Genomic DNA, 13569 nt, shown 5'->3' on the forward strand with positions numbered 1-13569 from the left:
ACAACTTAGGTGAAATCATCATTAACACCAGAAAATATATTCAATAAGTAACAACTTTACCAGTGCTTTTAAAGCCTTTGAGGTTTTGTTTTGTTTTGTTTTTTTAAATCAAGAATATTTTTGAAAATTTATTTGGTGAGGAAAAACATCACAAAAATGAGACTAATTTGTAAATCAAACACATATGCTTATCTTTGTAATTCATGAAGAAATGTCACAATACCTGATGTAGTAAAAAGTACTGTGACATTTATATAAACATAAGCTCATGGGAAAGTAGACACAGTTAGCACCTACGGGCTATATTTAGCACATGCCACAGAAAAGGCAAGTGCTGTCCAGAAGACTGCATGTCTGGACAGGGGGCATGTAGGCAGCAGTGACTAATACAGATAAATGAACTGTTTATATCTGTTCCACATATCTATGTCAGTCACACACTGAATCGAGGCAGGCTTTAAAGTAAAAGTAGCTTTGTATATCTCAGCATTTTAGAAGTGGTGCATCTCCCATTACAGCCCTGCGGAGAAGGCCGAAGTCCTATGAGTATCTTTGGCACCGTACTCCCAGTATCTCACAATTGCAACAATTGACTGATTAAACACCCAAGTTTTTATTGGTGCAAGTTCTAAGAATGACACCATGTATTGCCAAAACAAACAATCTGCATTGCAATTATCTGTGTGCTTGGAGAACCAATAACATAGTCATCACACAATTCATTGTGTGCAGGTACAGGAAATGCATGGGAGATCATTATTTCTACCTACCAAAATGCTGCAGGAGTTGGGGAGAGAGATGGAATATGGAAAAATGCTTTTCTTGTTCCTTTCGTTTAGTACATCAATTACTGAAGAATTAAAAAACTGCTTCAGGTATGACTGAAGAACCCTGAGGTCAAAACAGTTATCGACACGTCCTCCATAGATAGCATTTTCAAGTAAGCCATGTACAAATTCCCACTGGACATCTTTGGTACCTATGAGAAAAACAGATACTTTTACTAGTTTTACTTTTAAAAGGATTTTCTTTATTCTTCAGAATTTCATATAGATATAAAATGAAATACAATCATATCTCTCCCTCATTTTCTCCCTTCATGGCTTCCCAACAAGCCCCCTTCCCAATGTTATTACTTATTTCCCCTTTGGTAACCCACTAAGTTCAGTCAGTGCTGCATAGATGTGCTTATATACAGGGGCGTTCACTGGAGCATGGGAACCCAAAAGGGGCCACATCCTCCAAGAAAGAATGACTTTCCGTTCCCAACCAACTCCACTGGCTCCCCAGTAAGGCATGAGGCCTTAGATCATCTACTCCATCGAAGCCCGAATTCTTTCTGGCTTTCTTGTGGAGGTAGCAAGAGCTCTGTGAGTTCACAAGAACAGGAACCATGTCGTGTCCAGAATACAGCACTTCACAGTACCCTTCTTCTCCTCAGGCTTTTACTTTTCTTTTAATTTCACTTTTAAAATGTAAAAAACAAAAACAAAACAAAACTATATGATTTTAATCACTAGGCTATAGCAATATATTTAACACAACTTAATGATTTCCTTAAATGGTCATTAAATACTTAGCAAAGATTTTCTTTCCAATGATTTTACACTTATCAACTCAATCAAGTTATGAATGTGACAGCGGAGAGCTAGGAGTCTGGGTCACCATAACAAGGAAATCACAGGATCCTACAGATCTAGAGTGTAAACTTCACATTCTGAGCACAAGGTCATCCTGTTTTCTAACCATATAGTAATGCCTAATTAGTTTGGAAACCCCTTGGGAAAAATCTGTTCCAAATGTAACTGTATCCAGAATGACTGTCTGGTGCATATTATTAAGCAAATACATAGACACAGAGAACACTATCACCTGTGCTTTGTGAAACAAGCAGCTCATAAGATAATCTGATTAAAAAGGGAACTGCTGCAGGTCTTCACACAGTAGTCTTCTACATGTTAAGAGTCTACAGACAACTCTGCTATTGCAAGAGGAAAAATGGAGCATGGGGGTGGGGGATGCAGATAACTGGCAGAGCACTCTGTCATCGTGTCCAAGCCTCACAGCATAAAAACACACACACAGGGAAGCTGTTCTCCACAATACTACTGCATTCTGTACCAGAGACATATTGCAATAACATCACAACACTGCATTCTGCAGCAGAGACATACTGCAATCACATCACAACACTACTGCATTCTGCAGCAGAGACATACTGCAATCACATCACAACACTACTGCATTCTGCAGCAGAGATGTATTCCAATCATATCACAACACTACTGCATTCTGCAGCAGAGATGTATTCCAATCATGTCAGCAGCAATATTAAGACAGTGAGGAAGGCTCAGCTCTCCATTATATATGGTAAACACATAACTATATTTAAATAGCCAGTTCATTGGCATTACTGGTTTGCTATTACTGTTCATTTAATATAATTATATTTCCTATTTACTATGGCTAGTTCACTACTATAAAATTCAGAGACAGGCAAAGCAAAAGCATTGACAGTAATGTTACTCTAGGCTTTGAGACATAAGTGATTTATGTTGCCTTCTGCAGAATTAGGCTACCCATATAGGAATGAGAAACTGTCCCCAGCTGAAACCTTACTACCAACAGTGACTAACAAGCTGAGGACTTCACCACAATTCAGTTTCTAAATGCCTGTGATGAGCACCGTGGTGGATATTAACATAAAGGACGGCCATTCTTTCACACTGCCTGCACTGCACATTACAATGCAGTAAACGACTGGAGTGAGGTAACACAACAAAAGCACAAAAGTGTTCTGGTTCACTTCATCATGTACACATTTTCACCTTGACGAATGTGTAAATAAGCAGATGCATATTAGGCAGTTCTGATTTGTTAGAACAATAAAGAAAAAGGACAGTAGCAAAAAGATCCTTTGAACATATTGCCAAGAAAAGGCTTCTATGGAGAAGAAACTTGTAAGCTGAGATGCCAATGACAGAAGGCAGACTTGCTGACTGCAGAGAGGAGCCTGTCAGGGAAGAGACCATGAAAACCTGTGGGGAATGGGAAGCCCAGTGGCTGCATGGTTAAGGAAGTCCGAGGCTTCCTTTTCCAGATGCATGGCTGCACAGCATGGAGCACGCTCAAGGGGAAGGTGGATACAAAAGGGGAACTAGAAAAGAAGGTGCTCACACACACTTCTAAGGCTTGAATCAGGCTAACAGAACCACAATGTGACACAGAAACAGAAAGAAAAAAACTGTCACAGCACAGGATATCTGAGAAAAATAGAGTTGAGGGAGAGTTATAGGCTTGAAACAGCACAAATGGTAATACCATCATCTACTGGGATGGGGGTACTTGGTGAAGAGCAGCTGGACAGCACAACAAGGCTGACAGGGGGACAGGACTTATGAACTGTGGCTGTAGAACCTACATTTACATTTCTATCAACCTAACCTGCTCTCTGATCCACTGTGTGTCTACACTCTAATTCCCCCTTGTCTCAGCAATGCACAACACAATCTAGGAGCAGACTGCTACTCGTGTCAAGGAAGCCAAGGGCTAAATGGCTCCATGGGATGAAGTTACAGCTTTCATTCCTGCACTGCTTCAGGAGACTTACTTAGGAATTCCACAAGACTCTACAAATTCTTAGTTCTAGCCCTGCATTGTTGTAATCCACAATATTAATTTCTTAGAAAGAGGTCCGAATAATTCGTTGAAGCCTGAAAGTTGTATAGGCCACACAATGGACACAAGCTCTTTCTAGATCTGTTTCCTAAAAACCACTGGTAAGTCAGAATTCTAATGCATTGTATTAAAATCAATGACCACAGGAGACAACCCAAGAACCTTCAGATAACACAGACACAGCAGTCGGGACATTAAAATGCTAAATAATGCAAAACCCCAAATCTGTGCTAGGAATCAGGCATTTATGTACAACCACACCATGGACAGCAGTGTGTGTGACAGGAATCAGCCATTCATGTACAGCCACACCTTGGATAGCAGCATGTGACAAGAATAAGCCACTCAGGTACAGCCATACCATAGACAGCAGTGCAAGTCCAGTCTTGGCTTTTTGTTTATTAAAACTTACCATCGAAGAGCCTGTCAATAATGTTGTACCCAGCCCGAAGATCTGATAAAGAAAACTCATAAAACTTGGTCCAACCCTATTAAAGCAAATGTAAGGCACAGTAAAATCAAAGACATGCATCTATACATCACCATCCTCAAAAATTTAAGAAAATCATTCCCTATATACTCAAAAATAAAATCTTTAAAAATCAATACACTGAATGTTAAAAGTAGTATTTTAAAAAATCTACTGACATCAGAAGCATGAAAATGAGTTTGCAATTCCACTAGAGTTTTTTATCACCATGGAAACAGCAGTGGAGTAAGTACAAAGTAATACAGTACATTTCTTAATCTATATACCATATGCACATTAATGTTTCCTATTCCTTTATACTTTCGAACTTTACATTTTGTCCACAAACACAAAAACAGAAATACTGCCAAAATAAGTCCTAAAAGCATACTATATGTCTATATACTAATTTATATTACGCACCCCCAAATTACCTAGGAACTATAATGTTTATGTAAAAATATTCCTAAAACATGATACTACAGAACAATAATGTGAAATATGAAAGTTCTTTCTACAGGGTTTCCATTAACTATACTAATTACATAATCAAATAAGTTTGAACTAAAATTTTTAAAACCTGGATAGTTTTACTATTTAGGAATATACAAGTATTGATTAACTGTTCAAAATATTTCTTAAATATTCATTACAGATGAGTTTCTAAGCATGTAAGAATAAACCCAAACATGAGTATGTTTCCATGTAGCTTCCAGGCAAATGCAAAGACAACTCAAATACACATAAAACACATTTATACAAGGCTACACACATTGGAATTATGTTTGGAGGTAGACCAGTAGGTGTTAACGGATTGAAGAGAAAAGTGCGCAGAGGATACAGCAAGAACAATTCCTAGAGCAGCAAAGTGTGAAGGCCTTTAACTAAGGCTATTCTGAAGAAAACAAGTATGGGAGGTTTAATTTTGGAAATTTGAGATATCTGTTAAAATATACATCCCAGGAGTGGTACCTGATGCTCACTGGGTATCTCCACTGGGTCACACACTGGCTTTCATATATCAACTCAATGGTACATGAAGCCTATAACCAGACATTATACAGTATAGAAAACTTAACAGAAAAACACTGAATTAGAAAACCAAATTATGACATAACACTACCTTTACATACTAAACTATAAAAATATCTTAATAAATGTAAAGCTTAAACTCTATCAAAACATACTTATAATTACCTGTGGAATATAATTTCTTCTTTCTTGACAAGCAGCATGAAACCATGCTAAACTAAAAAGAGCATGAGCCCGGTGTATATTATCTTTTTTGCTAATTTGCTCAGGAGTCCAAGACTCATAAGTTCGCATCAAATTCTTCTTCAAACCTGGAGGTGACTAAAAGAATAAAATATGAATATACTTCCTACTTCTTAAAAGACTACAAACATAGGAAACCTGCATCAACCCACTTTCTTCTTAATGAAGGAAAATTTCCTCCAAATGCTGATTTAATTTTGTTACTGCAAAGTATACAAATATAGAACTAGCATTAAACCTTGCACCAAACAGTTCATATTATTTGCTAGTCTGTAGTATTTCCAAAATAAAATAAATCTATTTCACCAAATGTATTCAAAATAACAAAGTAAATTTCATGTGATCATTAAGAATTTCTTGCTTGCCAACCCAAAATTGCCATTGTAATACCAGTGTGGTACTAAATGCTAATGGGAGCAAGGAGGGTTATAAGATGAGTGCAAAAATAATTCCCTTTAATAGTTTTGAAACCTTTGAGTCAACCTATTATCATGACTGAAAAGTTACAGACTGTTCCTTAAAAATACAATAATTTCACAGATGAAGTAGTGAAATTTGGGGGACATACAGATAGAGAAATATGGTTGTAGATCTCCACAAGAAAAGAAAATAACCCAGTTAAAACGACAGAAAGGAAATGCCTTAGACATATCTCCAGAGAAGATGCACAAACGTTCAACAAGCCTGAGAAGAGGCTAGGTACCACTAGTTGTCATGGGAATGCAGGATCAAAATCTCAAGGATTTGTCACCAACATCTATCAGGATGACCACGGGGGGGGGGGGGGGGGAGGTGAGGTAATTAAAAACAGATGTAGGCAAAGATGCGGAGAACTTGAGCATTGGTAGTGGGGGTATAATCACTATGAAGCATTGTGGGAAACCACACAAAGGCTCAGAAAGTTAAAAACACAATTACCAAGTGATCCAGAAAATGGATAACATGGTAAATTTTGCATTGTGGAGTCTGATTTTTTGTGTTTATTTTTACTTCAAATTCAACAATAATGGAATAATATGAAATAAAATTTGGAAAAGGCATTAAAACCTTTTTCTGTCATCTCACGCTATTTATGTAACTTATACCTCATAGAAGTACTAAAAAGAAGTTTTTATAGTTTTGAATAGATGTTTACATAACTTTAGAAGGCAATGTATACACTATTGGTCTTCTGTACCTGAATTATCTTACCTCATATGTTATCTTCAAGCTTGACTGGAGTAAAATGGGGGTGAAGCTGGGATGAACTTCCGCAGTGAGCCACAAACGAAAGGTATCTTTAGGTTGAAGAGAATTCAATTCCTTTTTACAGACCAACAAGCAAAAAGTTATTTCAACACATACACATTTCCCTTTGTCTTATTTTGATGTTTCTTAATATTTGGGTTATATTTCCTTTAAAGTTTTATCTTCTCTATTTAATAATAGATAAATCATGTAATAAATAGGAACATGGATTTAGAGGCAGTTACCCTGAGCTGACATCCAATTTACTAGCTATGTCAATGAACTTGGGATCTACAATTTACACCACCTCTGAGCAAGTACCTACTACATGGATTATGACAACCAGGTCACAAAGTGCCTAGAGCACAATAAATATAAAGTCAACCTCAGCTATAAGTACTAAGTCAAAGCTGTCAGCTAGACTCAGGCCTCATGGTTTCATTGTTTCCATTGCCATTTTCACAGTTATTCCAATGTTAGCAACACCCTACTACAAAGTCAGTTTTAAGGGGCAACATACAAGTTCACCTGTCCTTGCCCCTAACTTGGTAACTTCTTGTCTGTTTCCATATAATCTAAGCACTACGCTTCAGTGGAACATACTCTCCAGTGCTCACTACGTCAGTTCCAGCATTTTACCAGTGTCAGTCAATGTGCACACTCATCTTGCAGCAGTTATGTATTAGTGTCGTCTGTCTCCAGATAGAAATGCTACATTTAACCAGCCCCCATACAAATCTTGGCTTCCTCTCATATACTCAACAAGTGTCTACTACTGGAGTGAACCGGTTACAGAGCAGTCTGGGCTACAGAGTGAGACCCTGTCAAAAATAAAACAAGCAACAACAAAACCCTGATTGTTCTAAAAGACAGTGAAAACAAACAAACAAAAAACCAAAACATTGAATACAATCTTTGCCAAACTCTAACATTCATCATCAGTGTTATATAAGCCAACCCCAATTAAATGTTTTCCTTTATAAGAGTTGCCCTGGTCTTGGTGTCTCTTCACAACAATAGAAGCCCTAAGACACTACCTTCTCCAGAACTGAGAGCCAAGGCACCACAAGATGTAAGTTCTTCAAACAGAGCCAGTCTCCAGTCCGGGAACATTCTTTTAGCATCTGAATTGCTAAATCGGATTGACCTTGACCCATGGCAACCTACACAAACAAAAACCTCTGTGAAAAGTATCCTCTACAACATTTTAACATAACATTGTCAGAGATTTGAGATAATAATTTCTAAATCTCCACAACTGGCTTGAAAATAAAGGTTTTAAGAACAGTAAAAAACAAATACCAAGAATTAATCATCTTTTCCAAGAGCATTAAATAATTCATAGTTTTGATGTGCAGTTTTCATCTTCCTGTCAAAGTCACTGATCACATACAAGTGCATACTGTATTAGCAAATATGCTCTCTATTCACCAGTGACTGCATGGATAGCTCAGGGCTTGCCAGTGTAAGCCTGTAACTGACCAGAGCTACCTTTGCAGAGTTATTTCTTTTTACATTTGAATGAGGATGAAGTATTTACATTTTTAAATCATTGTGTTTTTAAACATAAATCTTAATGAAAGAGTCATTTTCAAACTTAATCAGATGTATCAATTCCCTATTGTGCTCTGATAAATAAACACAATGCTTAGTGCTTTACCTCAAATTGTCTTGGAACTTTGGAAGCCCGAAGTTGTGCTGACCTAACATCAAGGCAATGAACCATTTTTCCCCTCCCTGCCTTCTGCCTTCCTCTTCATATCTGGTACCTTCACACCCAATCACCTGCTTCCCTTTAAAAACACATTGGTGATTTCACTGGGCTAATCTGCATAAATCAGAATAATTTTCCCATCTCAAGATACTTAATTACACTCACAAGACTCTTGAGTTCTAGTCTTGAGTTCTGAATGTGGACATTCATTCACTGATAAGATCTAAGGTCTGGGGTGGGAACAACAGGGAAGTCCCTACTTACCTGGTGGTAACACCCAACACTTCTTTCAGCATTAGCAAGTTCTTGAAGTTCCTGAGAGGGGTCAGCTCCCGGGGAAATGATTATCAAGATGGGCTCAATGTTTAGTGTCTCTTTGTATAAACGCTTGAGATTCAAGGGAAGAGGGGATAACTCCTTCAGTCCTAAAACATATTACAGAAGTTAAAGACAGAAAAGCAACATTCATTATAAAATATATTAAAAATAATTATTTTCGGTGTACGAGCCACCTCTCTGTACAGCAAAAGACCATCCCAGAAAACCCTAACTGGACACAGTGCAGAGAGTGATGAATTGCTAGGGAGTGCATTGGGTGGTTTCATGTCAACTTGACACAAGCTAGAGAGCCATTAGAGGAAGGAGTCTCAGCTGAGTAAATGCTGCCTTGAAATCCAGCTGTAAGGCATTTTCTCAATTAGTGATCTATGAGGGAGGGCCGAGCCCACAGTGGGTGGTGCCATGCCTGGGCTGTTGGTCCTGGGTTCTATAAGAAGGTAGACTGAACAAGCCACAGGAAGCAAGACAGTAAGAAGCTCCCCTCCATAGCCTCTGCATCAGCTCCTATCTCCAGGATCCTGCCCTGTTTTGAGTTCCTGTCAAAACTTCCTTCAGTGATGAACAGCCATGCTGAAGTGTGAGTCTAATAAACCCTTTCCTCCTCAACTTGCCTTTTGGTCATGGTGTTTAGTCGCAGCAATAGAAACCCTAACTAAGACAGGGATGTATCTGCATACCTCAGCAGATATATCTACATGACAGATCCTCTATCAGAACACTAGGAAATAATTTCGCTATCAAACAGTTCTTTTCTAGAAATGGCTATAGAAACAAGACCAGAAAATGGCACTATCAATGGACATGGTAATGTGGGAGGGAAGAAATTCAAAAAAAAAAAAAAAAAAAAAAAACTACAGGCAACTAATCATTGCTGAAAGAAGAAAATTAGCTTCTCCCAGGAATGAGCCCTCACACTGGATGTCCAATGCAGAGTAGTTGCCTTGAAACCAAATACAACAAAAAAATAGACTCAGCAGTTTGTGTACATATATATATGAAAACACACACACAGACACACATACACAATCAAAGAAAAAGAGGCTATGAACTTGAGGGGATACAGGTAGGGTGTGAGGAAGGGTAGCTGGGTGTGACTGAAGGGAAGAAAACAAGTAGGGAAAGTGGTGTAATTCTATTTGAATTAAATACTATAAAAATAAGTACCTGACACAGAGACTACTTGATTCATTTTTAATCTTATATTACATTTTTTGTCTAAAAACCACTCAAATACTAATAACACTACTTATGAATGCTTCCAAGAATGTGTGCTTTTGTGACACTTTTCCTGTGAGGTGTCCTCTGCATGCCACATGGCTGTCAGTGGATCCATCTACCACATGCAGCAGCTGAAGAAATGAGGGCTACAGTTAGCATCTCCAGACTTTAAATCATCCAAGCAAACACTTTCTCTGTCCTGAGACAGGATAAAGAGTGTTCCCTTCTGGCACCATGACACTAAGTCAACTGGAAGATGAAAAGCACCCTTCCCTGCGAGTGGCCTTGTGCATGTCACTAACAGGCATTGTGCTCTGGTTTTCTTCATTGAAAAAATAATCACAAGTACTTTGGAGCCCTATAATCTACTGTCATTATCATAGACTCCATTTGTTCACCACATATGGTGCTAAGCATTACACCCAGCAGTTTATTTATCTGCTGTCTAATTACATGAGAACCTTGAAAACAAACATAATGGTCATTTTCTGTGGAGGAAAACTAATACTCAGAAAAAGCTAAATGTCTTGCCCTAGGAACGCGCCCTAAGAGCCAAGTATACCCAAACAGTTCACCTGCACTTCCTCATCTCCACAGTCTCTCACCAATTCTGAAGCCCTATTCAGATAGGCAATAACAAGTTTCCTACTATATGTTTATCTCTTCTGTCCACAATGCATTGTCTAGTGAGAAGTTGAAAATGCTCACTTCAATTAAGAGCTTGAGCAGAAAGGTTGAGTCAGGTGAAGAATAGAAGAAAGGATATGTAATAAGTAGGGTTTTGGTTGGGGGGGGTGGTAGGGGAGGATGGGAGGGAGAGGGAACTGGGATTGTCATGTAAATCAATCTTGTTTCTAATTCAAATAAGAAAAATGATAAGAAAAATATATACTTGTTTGGCCTAATTTGTAAAAGAATATGACACAGAAACATAAACGTGAGAGAGTCTGGGAAGACATAATGTCCAACAGAATGAACTACAAGCAAGCAGGTCTCCCGCATGTCTCCAAAGGAGAAATGAGTAGAAGTGGACAAGACAGCCTACGTGACTTGTGTAGTAAACACTTTAAAATATGAATTCAATGCCATCAGTACAGGCCAAGAGGCACTCTCAGGTATGGAGATGCATGTTGTACCCCGAATCTCCCTCCTCCACTCCTCACAACAGCAACCCATAATAATGAAAGTATTTTCAGAGGCAGCTGCTATTCCTATTACTAAGTGAAATTCATCCCTAACAGCCACTTCAGAGCAACAAACTTAATCTAGAGGCATAGTTTACAAACTTTCTGCTTAACCATTTATTTATTTTACATAACCAAAGTTTCCCCTCCCTCCTCTCCTCCCACACCTCCCATCCATTCCCCAGCCCTCTGTCAGATGTGAGGTTGGTGAAGATCTTTCCCCATTCTTAGGCTGCTGTTTTGTCCTTTTGATGGTGTCCTTTGCCTTACAGAAGGTCCCACTTACTAATTTTTGATTTTAGTGCCTGCAAGACTGGTTTTCTGTTTAGGAAGTTGTCTACTGTGCCAATACATTCAAGGATATTCCTCACTCTCTCTTCAGTCAGGTTCAGTGTGGCTGCATTTATGTTGAGGCCTTTGATCCATTAGGACTTGACTTATGTGTGTGGCAGTAGATAGGGATCTATTTGCATTCCTCTACAGGCTTATGTCCAGTTACGGCAGAACCATTTGTTGAAGACGCTTTCTTTTTTGGCTTCTTTGTCAAAATCAAGTGTCCATAAGTATGTGGATTCACTTCTGAGTCTTTGAGTCAATTCAGTTGATCCACTTGACTGTTTTATGAAATGCCAGGCAGTTTGTATTACTATTGCTCTGTAATATAGCTTGAAATAGGGGATGGTGATACCTCCATAAGTTCTTTTATTGTACAGAATTGTTTTAGCTATCCTGGGATTTTTGTTTTTCCATATGAAGTGAGTATTGCTTTTTCAAGTCTGTAAAGACATGTGATGGAATTCTGATGGGAATTGCACTGAATCTGTAAATTGTTTTTGGTAAGATGGCCATTTTTACTCTGTTAACCCTACTGATTCACAAGCATGGGAGATCCTTCTATCTTCTGATATCTTCTTCAATTTCTTTCTTCAGACTTGATGTTCTTGTCATATAGGTCTTCCATGTGCTTGGTTAGAGTTACATTGAGAAGATTTTTTTTCATTTAAAAAATTTGAAATTCATTTTTACATACCAACTTGTTTCCTGTCCCTCCCCATTTCCCTATGTCCCCCTACCCTCCCCATCCACTCCTCAGAAAGGTAAGGCCTCCCATGGGGAGTCAACAAAGCCTAGCACATTGAGTTGAGGCAGGACTAAGCCCCTCCAGCTGTATCAAGATTGAACAAGGTTTTCCACCATAGGAAATGGGCTCCAAAAAGCCAGCTCATGCACCAGGGACAGATCCTGATTCCACTGCCAGGAGTCCCATAAACAGAACAAGCTACACAACTGTTAACCACATGCAGAGGGTCTAGTTTGGTCCCATACAGGCTTCCCAGCTGTCAGCCTAGAGTCTGTGAGCTCCCACTAGTTTGTGTCAGTTGTCTCTATGGGTTTCCCCACCATGATCTTGACCCCTTGCTCATATAATTCCTCCTTCCTCTCTTCCACTGGACTCCAGAGCTCAGCCTGGTGCTTGGCTGTGGATCTCTGAATCAGCTTCCATCAGTTACTGGATGAAGGTTCTTGCTTGTCTTTCTGGGTCTGGGTTACCTCACTCAGGATGGTTTTGTTCTAGTTCCATCAATTTGCCTTCAAATTTCAATATTCCATCCTCACCCGCCCCCTGCTGAGTAGTACTCCATTGCATAAATATACCACATTTTCTTTATCCATTCTTCAGTTGAGGGACATCTAGGTTGCTGGGGAAAACTAATCTGATTCTTGACTAGGATAAGCAAGAAAATCCCATACTGTAAAGTATATACATCTGCATGCATGAAAAATTAAAAAGCTACTGGTATATATGCTAATGACAGAATAATGGGTACTTTTTTATTGTATCTCCATCCCTATGATTGGCATCTATTAAGTGTCAAAATATAATTAAGACGCTTTCTTAGGAAATCACTACTGATGAAGCTCCAGGCCATTGTCAACTGCCAGATGTGGTGCTGGGAGCCAAGTTTGAGCCCTCTACAATAGTATGCTCTCTCAACTGCGGAGACTGCTCTAGCTTAGGAATCAATTTTAGTCTGAGTATTTTGAGAAGACTAAAGATTTATGCAACAAAGATTTCATTTAGTTTTCAGAGATTATACAGCTTCTAGAAAGAAGGGGCTAAAAACCAAACCAAACCACAACAGAAAAAAAAAAAAAAAAAAAAAACAAGAAGGAAGGCAGCCAGCCCCTGGTTTGAGTACTGTATGTTCTACACACTTCTTGAGGTGTTGGGAACATATGTGGGCCTCCTGTGGCATGCATTGTAACTGGAAGCTCAAGCCATTCTTAAGCAAGTGACAAAATGCCAGATTCTGATGCAGTTGCAGAGAAAAGCAATAAAATGAAGGAAAAAGAAATCAAGAGGCTGAGATGCTATTTTTTTCAAAATGAAAAGGAAAATATTTCTGTAACAGTTGGACAAAGCAGTGAGGGAGATAACCGGGTACAACTGCATGAGAAGAACA

At 38.7% G+C, this 13569-nt stretch overlaps 1 protein-coding gene across 4 annotated transcripts in view; it reads right to left on the reverse strand.

Annotated features, from left to right (window-relative positions):
* Dync2h1 (dynein cytoplasmic 2 heavy chain 1) overlaps positions 1-13569 on the reverse strand; it is a 204859-nt gene that overhangs the window by 40365 nt on the left and 150925 nt on the right. For all 4 annotated transcript variants that reach the window (XM_027415175.2, XM_027415174.2, XM_027415173.2 and 1 more), the window contains 6 exons: positions 8628-8788; positions 7687-7812; positions 6614-6724; positions 5345-5500; positions 4091-4166; positions 771-979 (listed from right to left, as the gene is read on the reverse strand). In XM_027415175.2, coding sequence (XP_027270976.1) covers positions 771-979; positions 4091-4166; positions 5345-5500; positions 6614-6724; positions 7687-7812; positions 8628-8788 — 839 coding nt within the window. The remainder of the gene's footprint in view (positions 1-770; positions 980-4090; positions 4167-5344; positions 5501-6613; positions 6725-7686; positions 7813-8627; positions 8789-13569) is intronic.

Source organism: Cricetulus griseus, chromosome 4 (genome assembly GCF_003668045.3).
Source record: "Cricetulus griseus strain 17A/GY chromosome 4, alternate assembly CriGri-PICRH-1.0, whole genome shotgun sequence".
Lineage (NCBI taxonomy): Eukaryota > Metazoa > Chordata > Mammalia > Rodentia > Cricetidae > Cricetulus > Cricetulus griseus.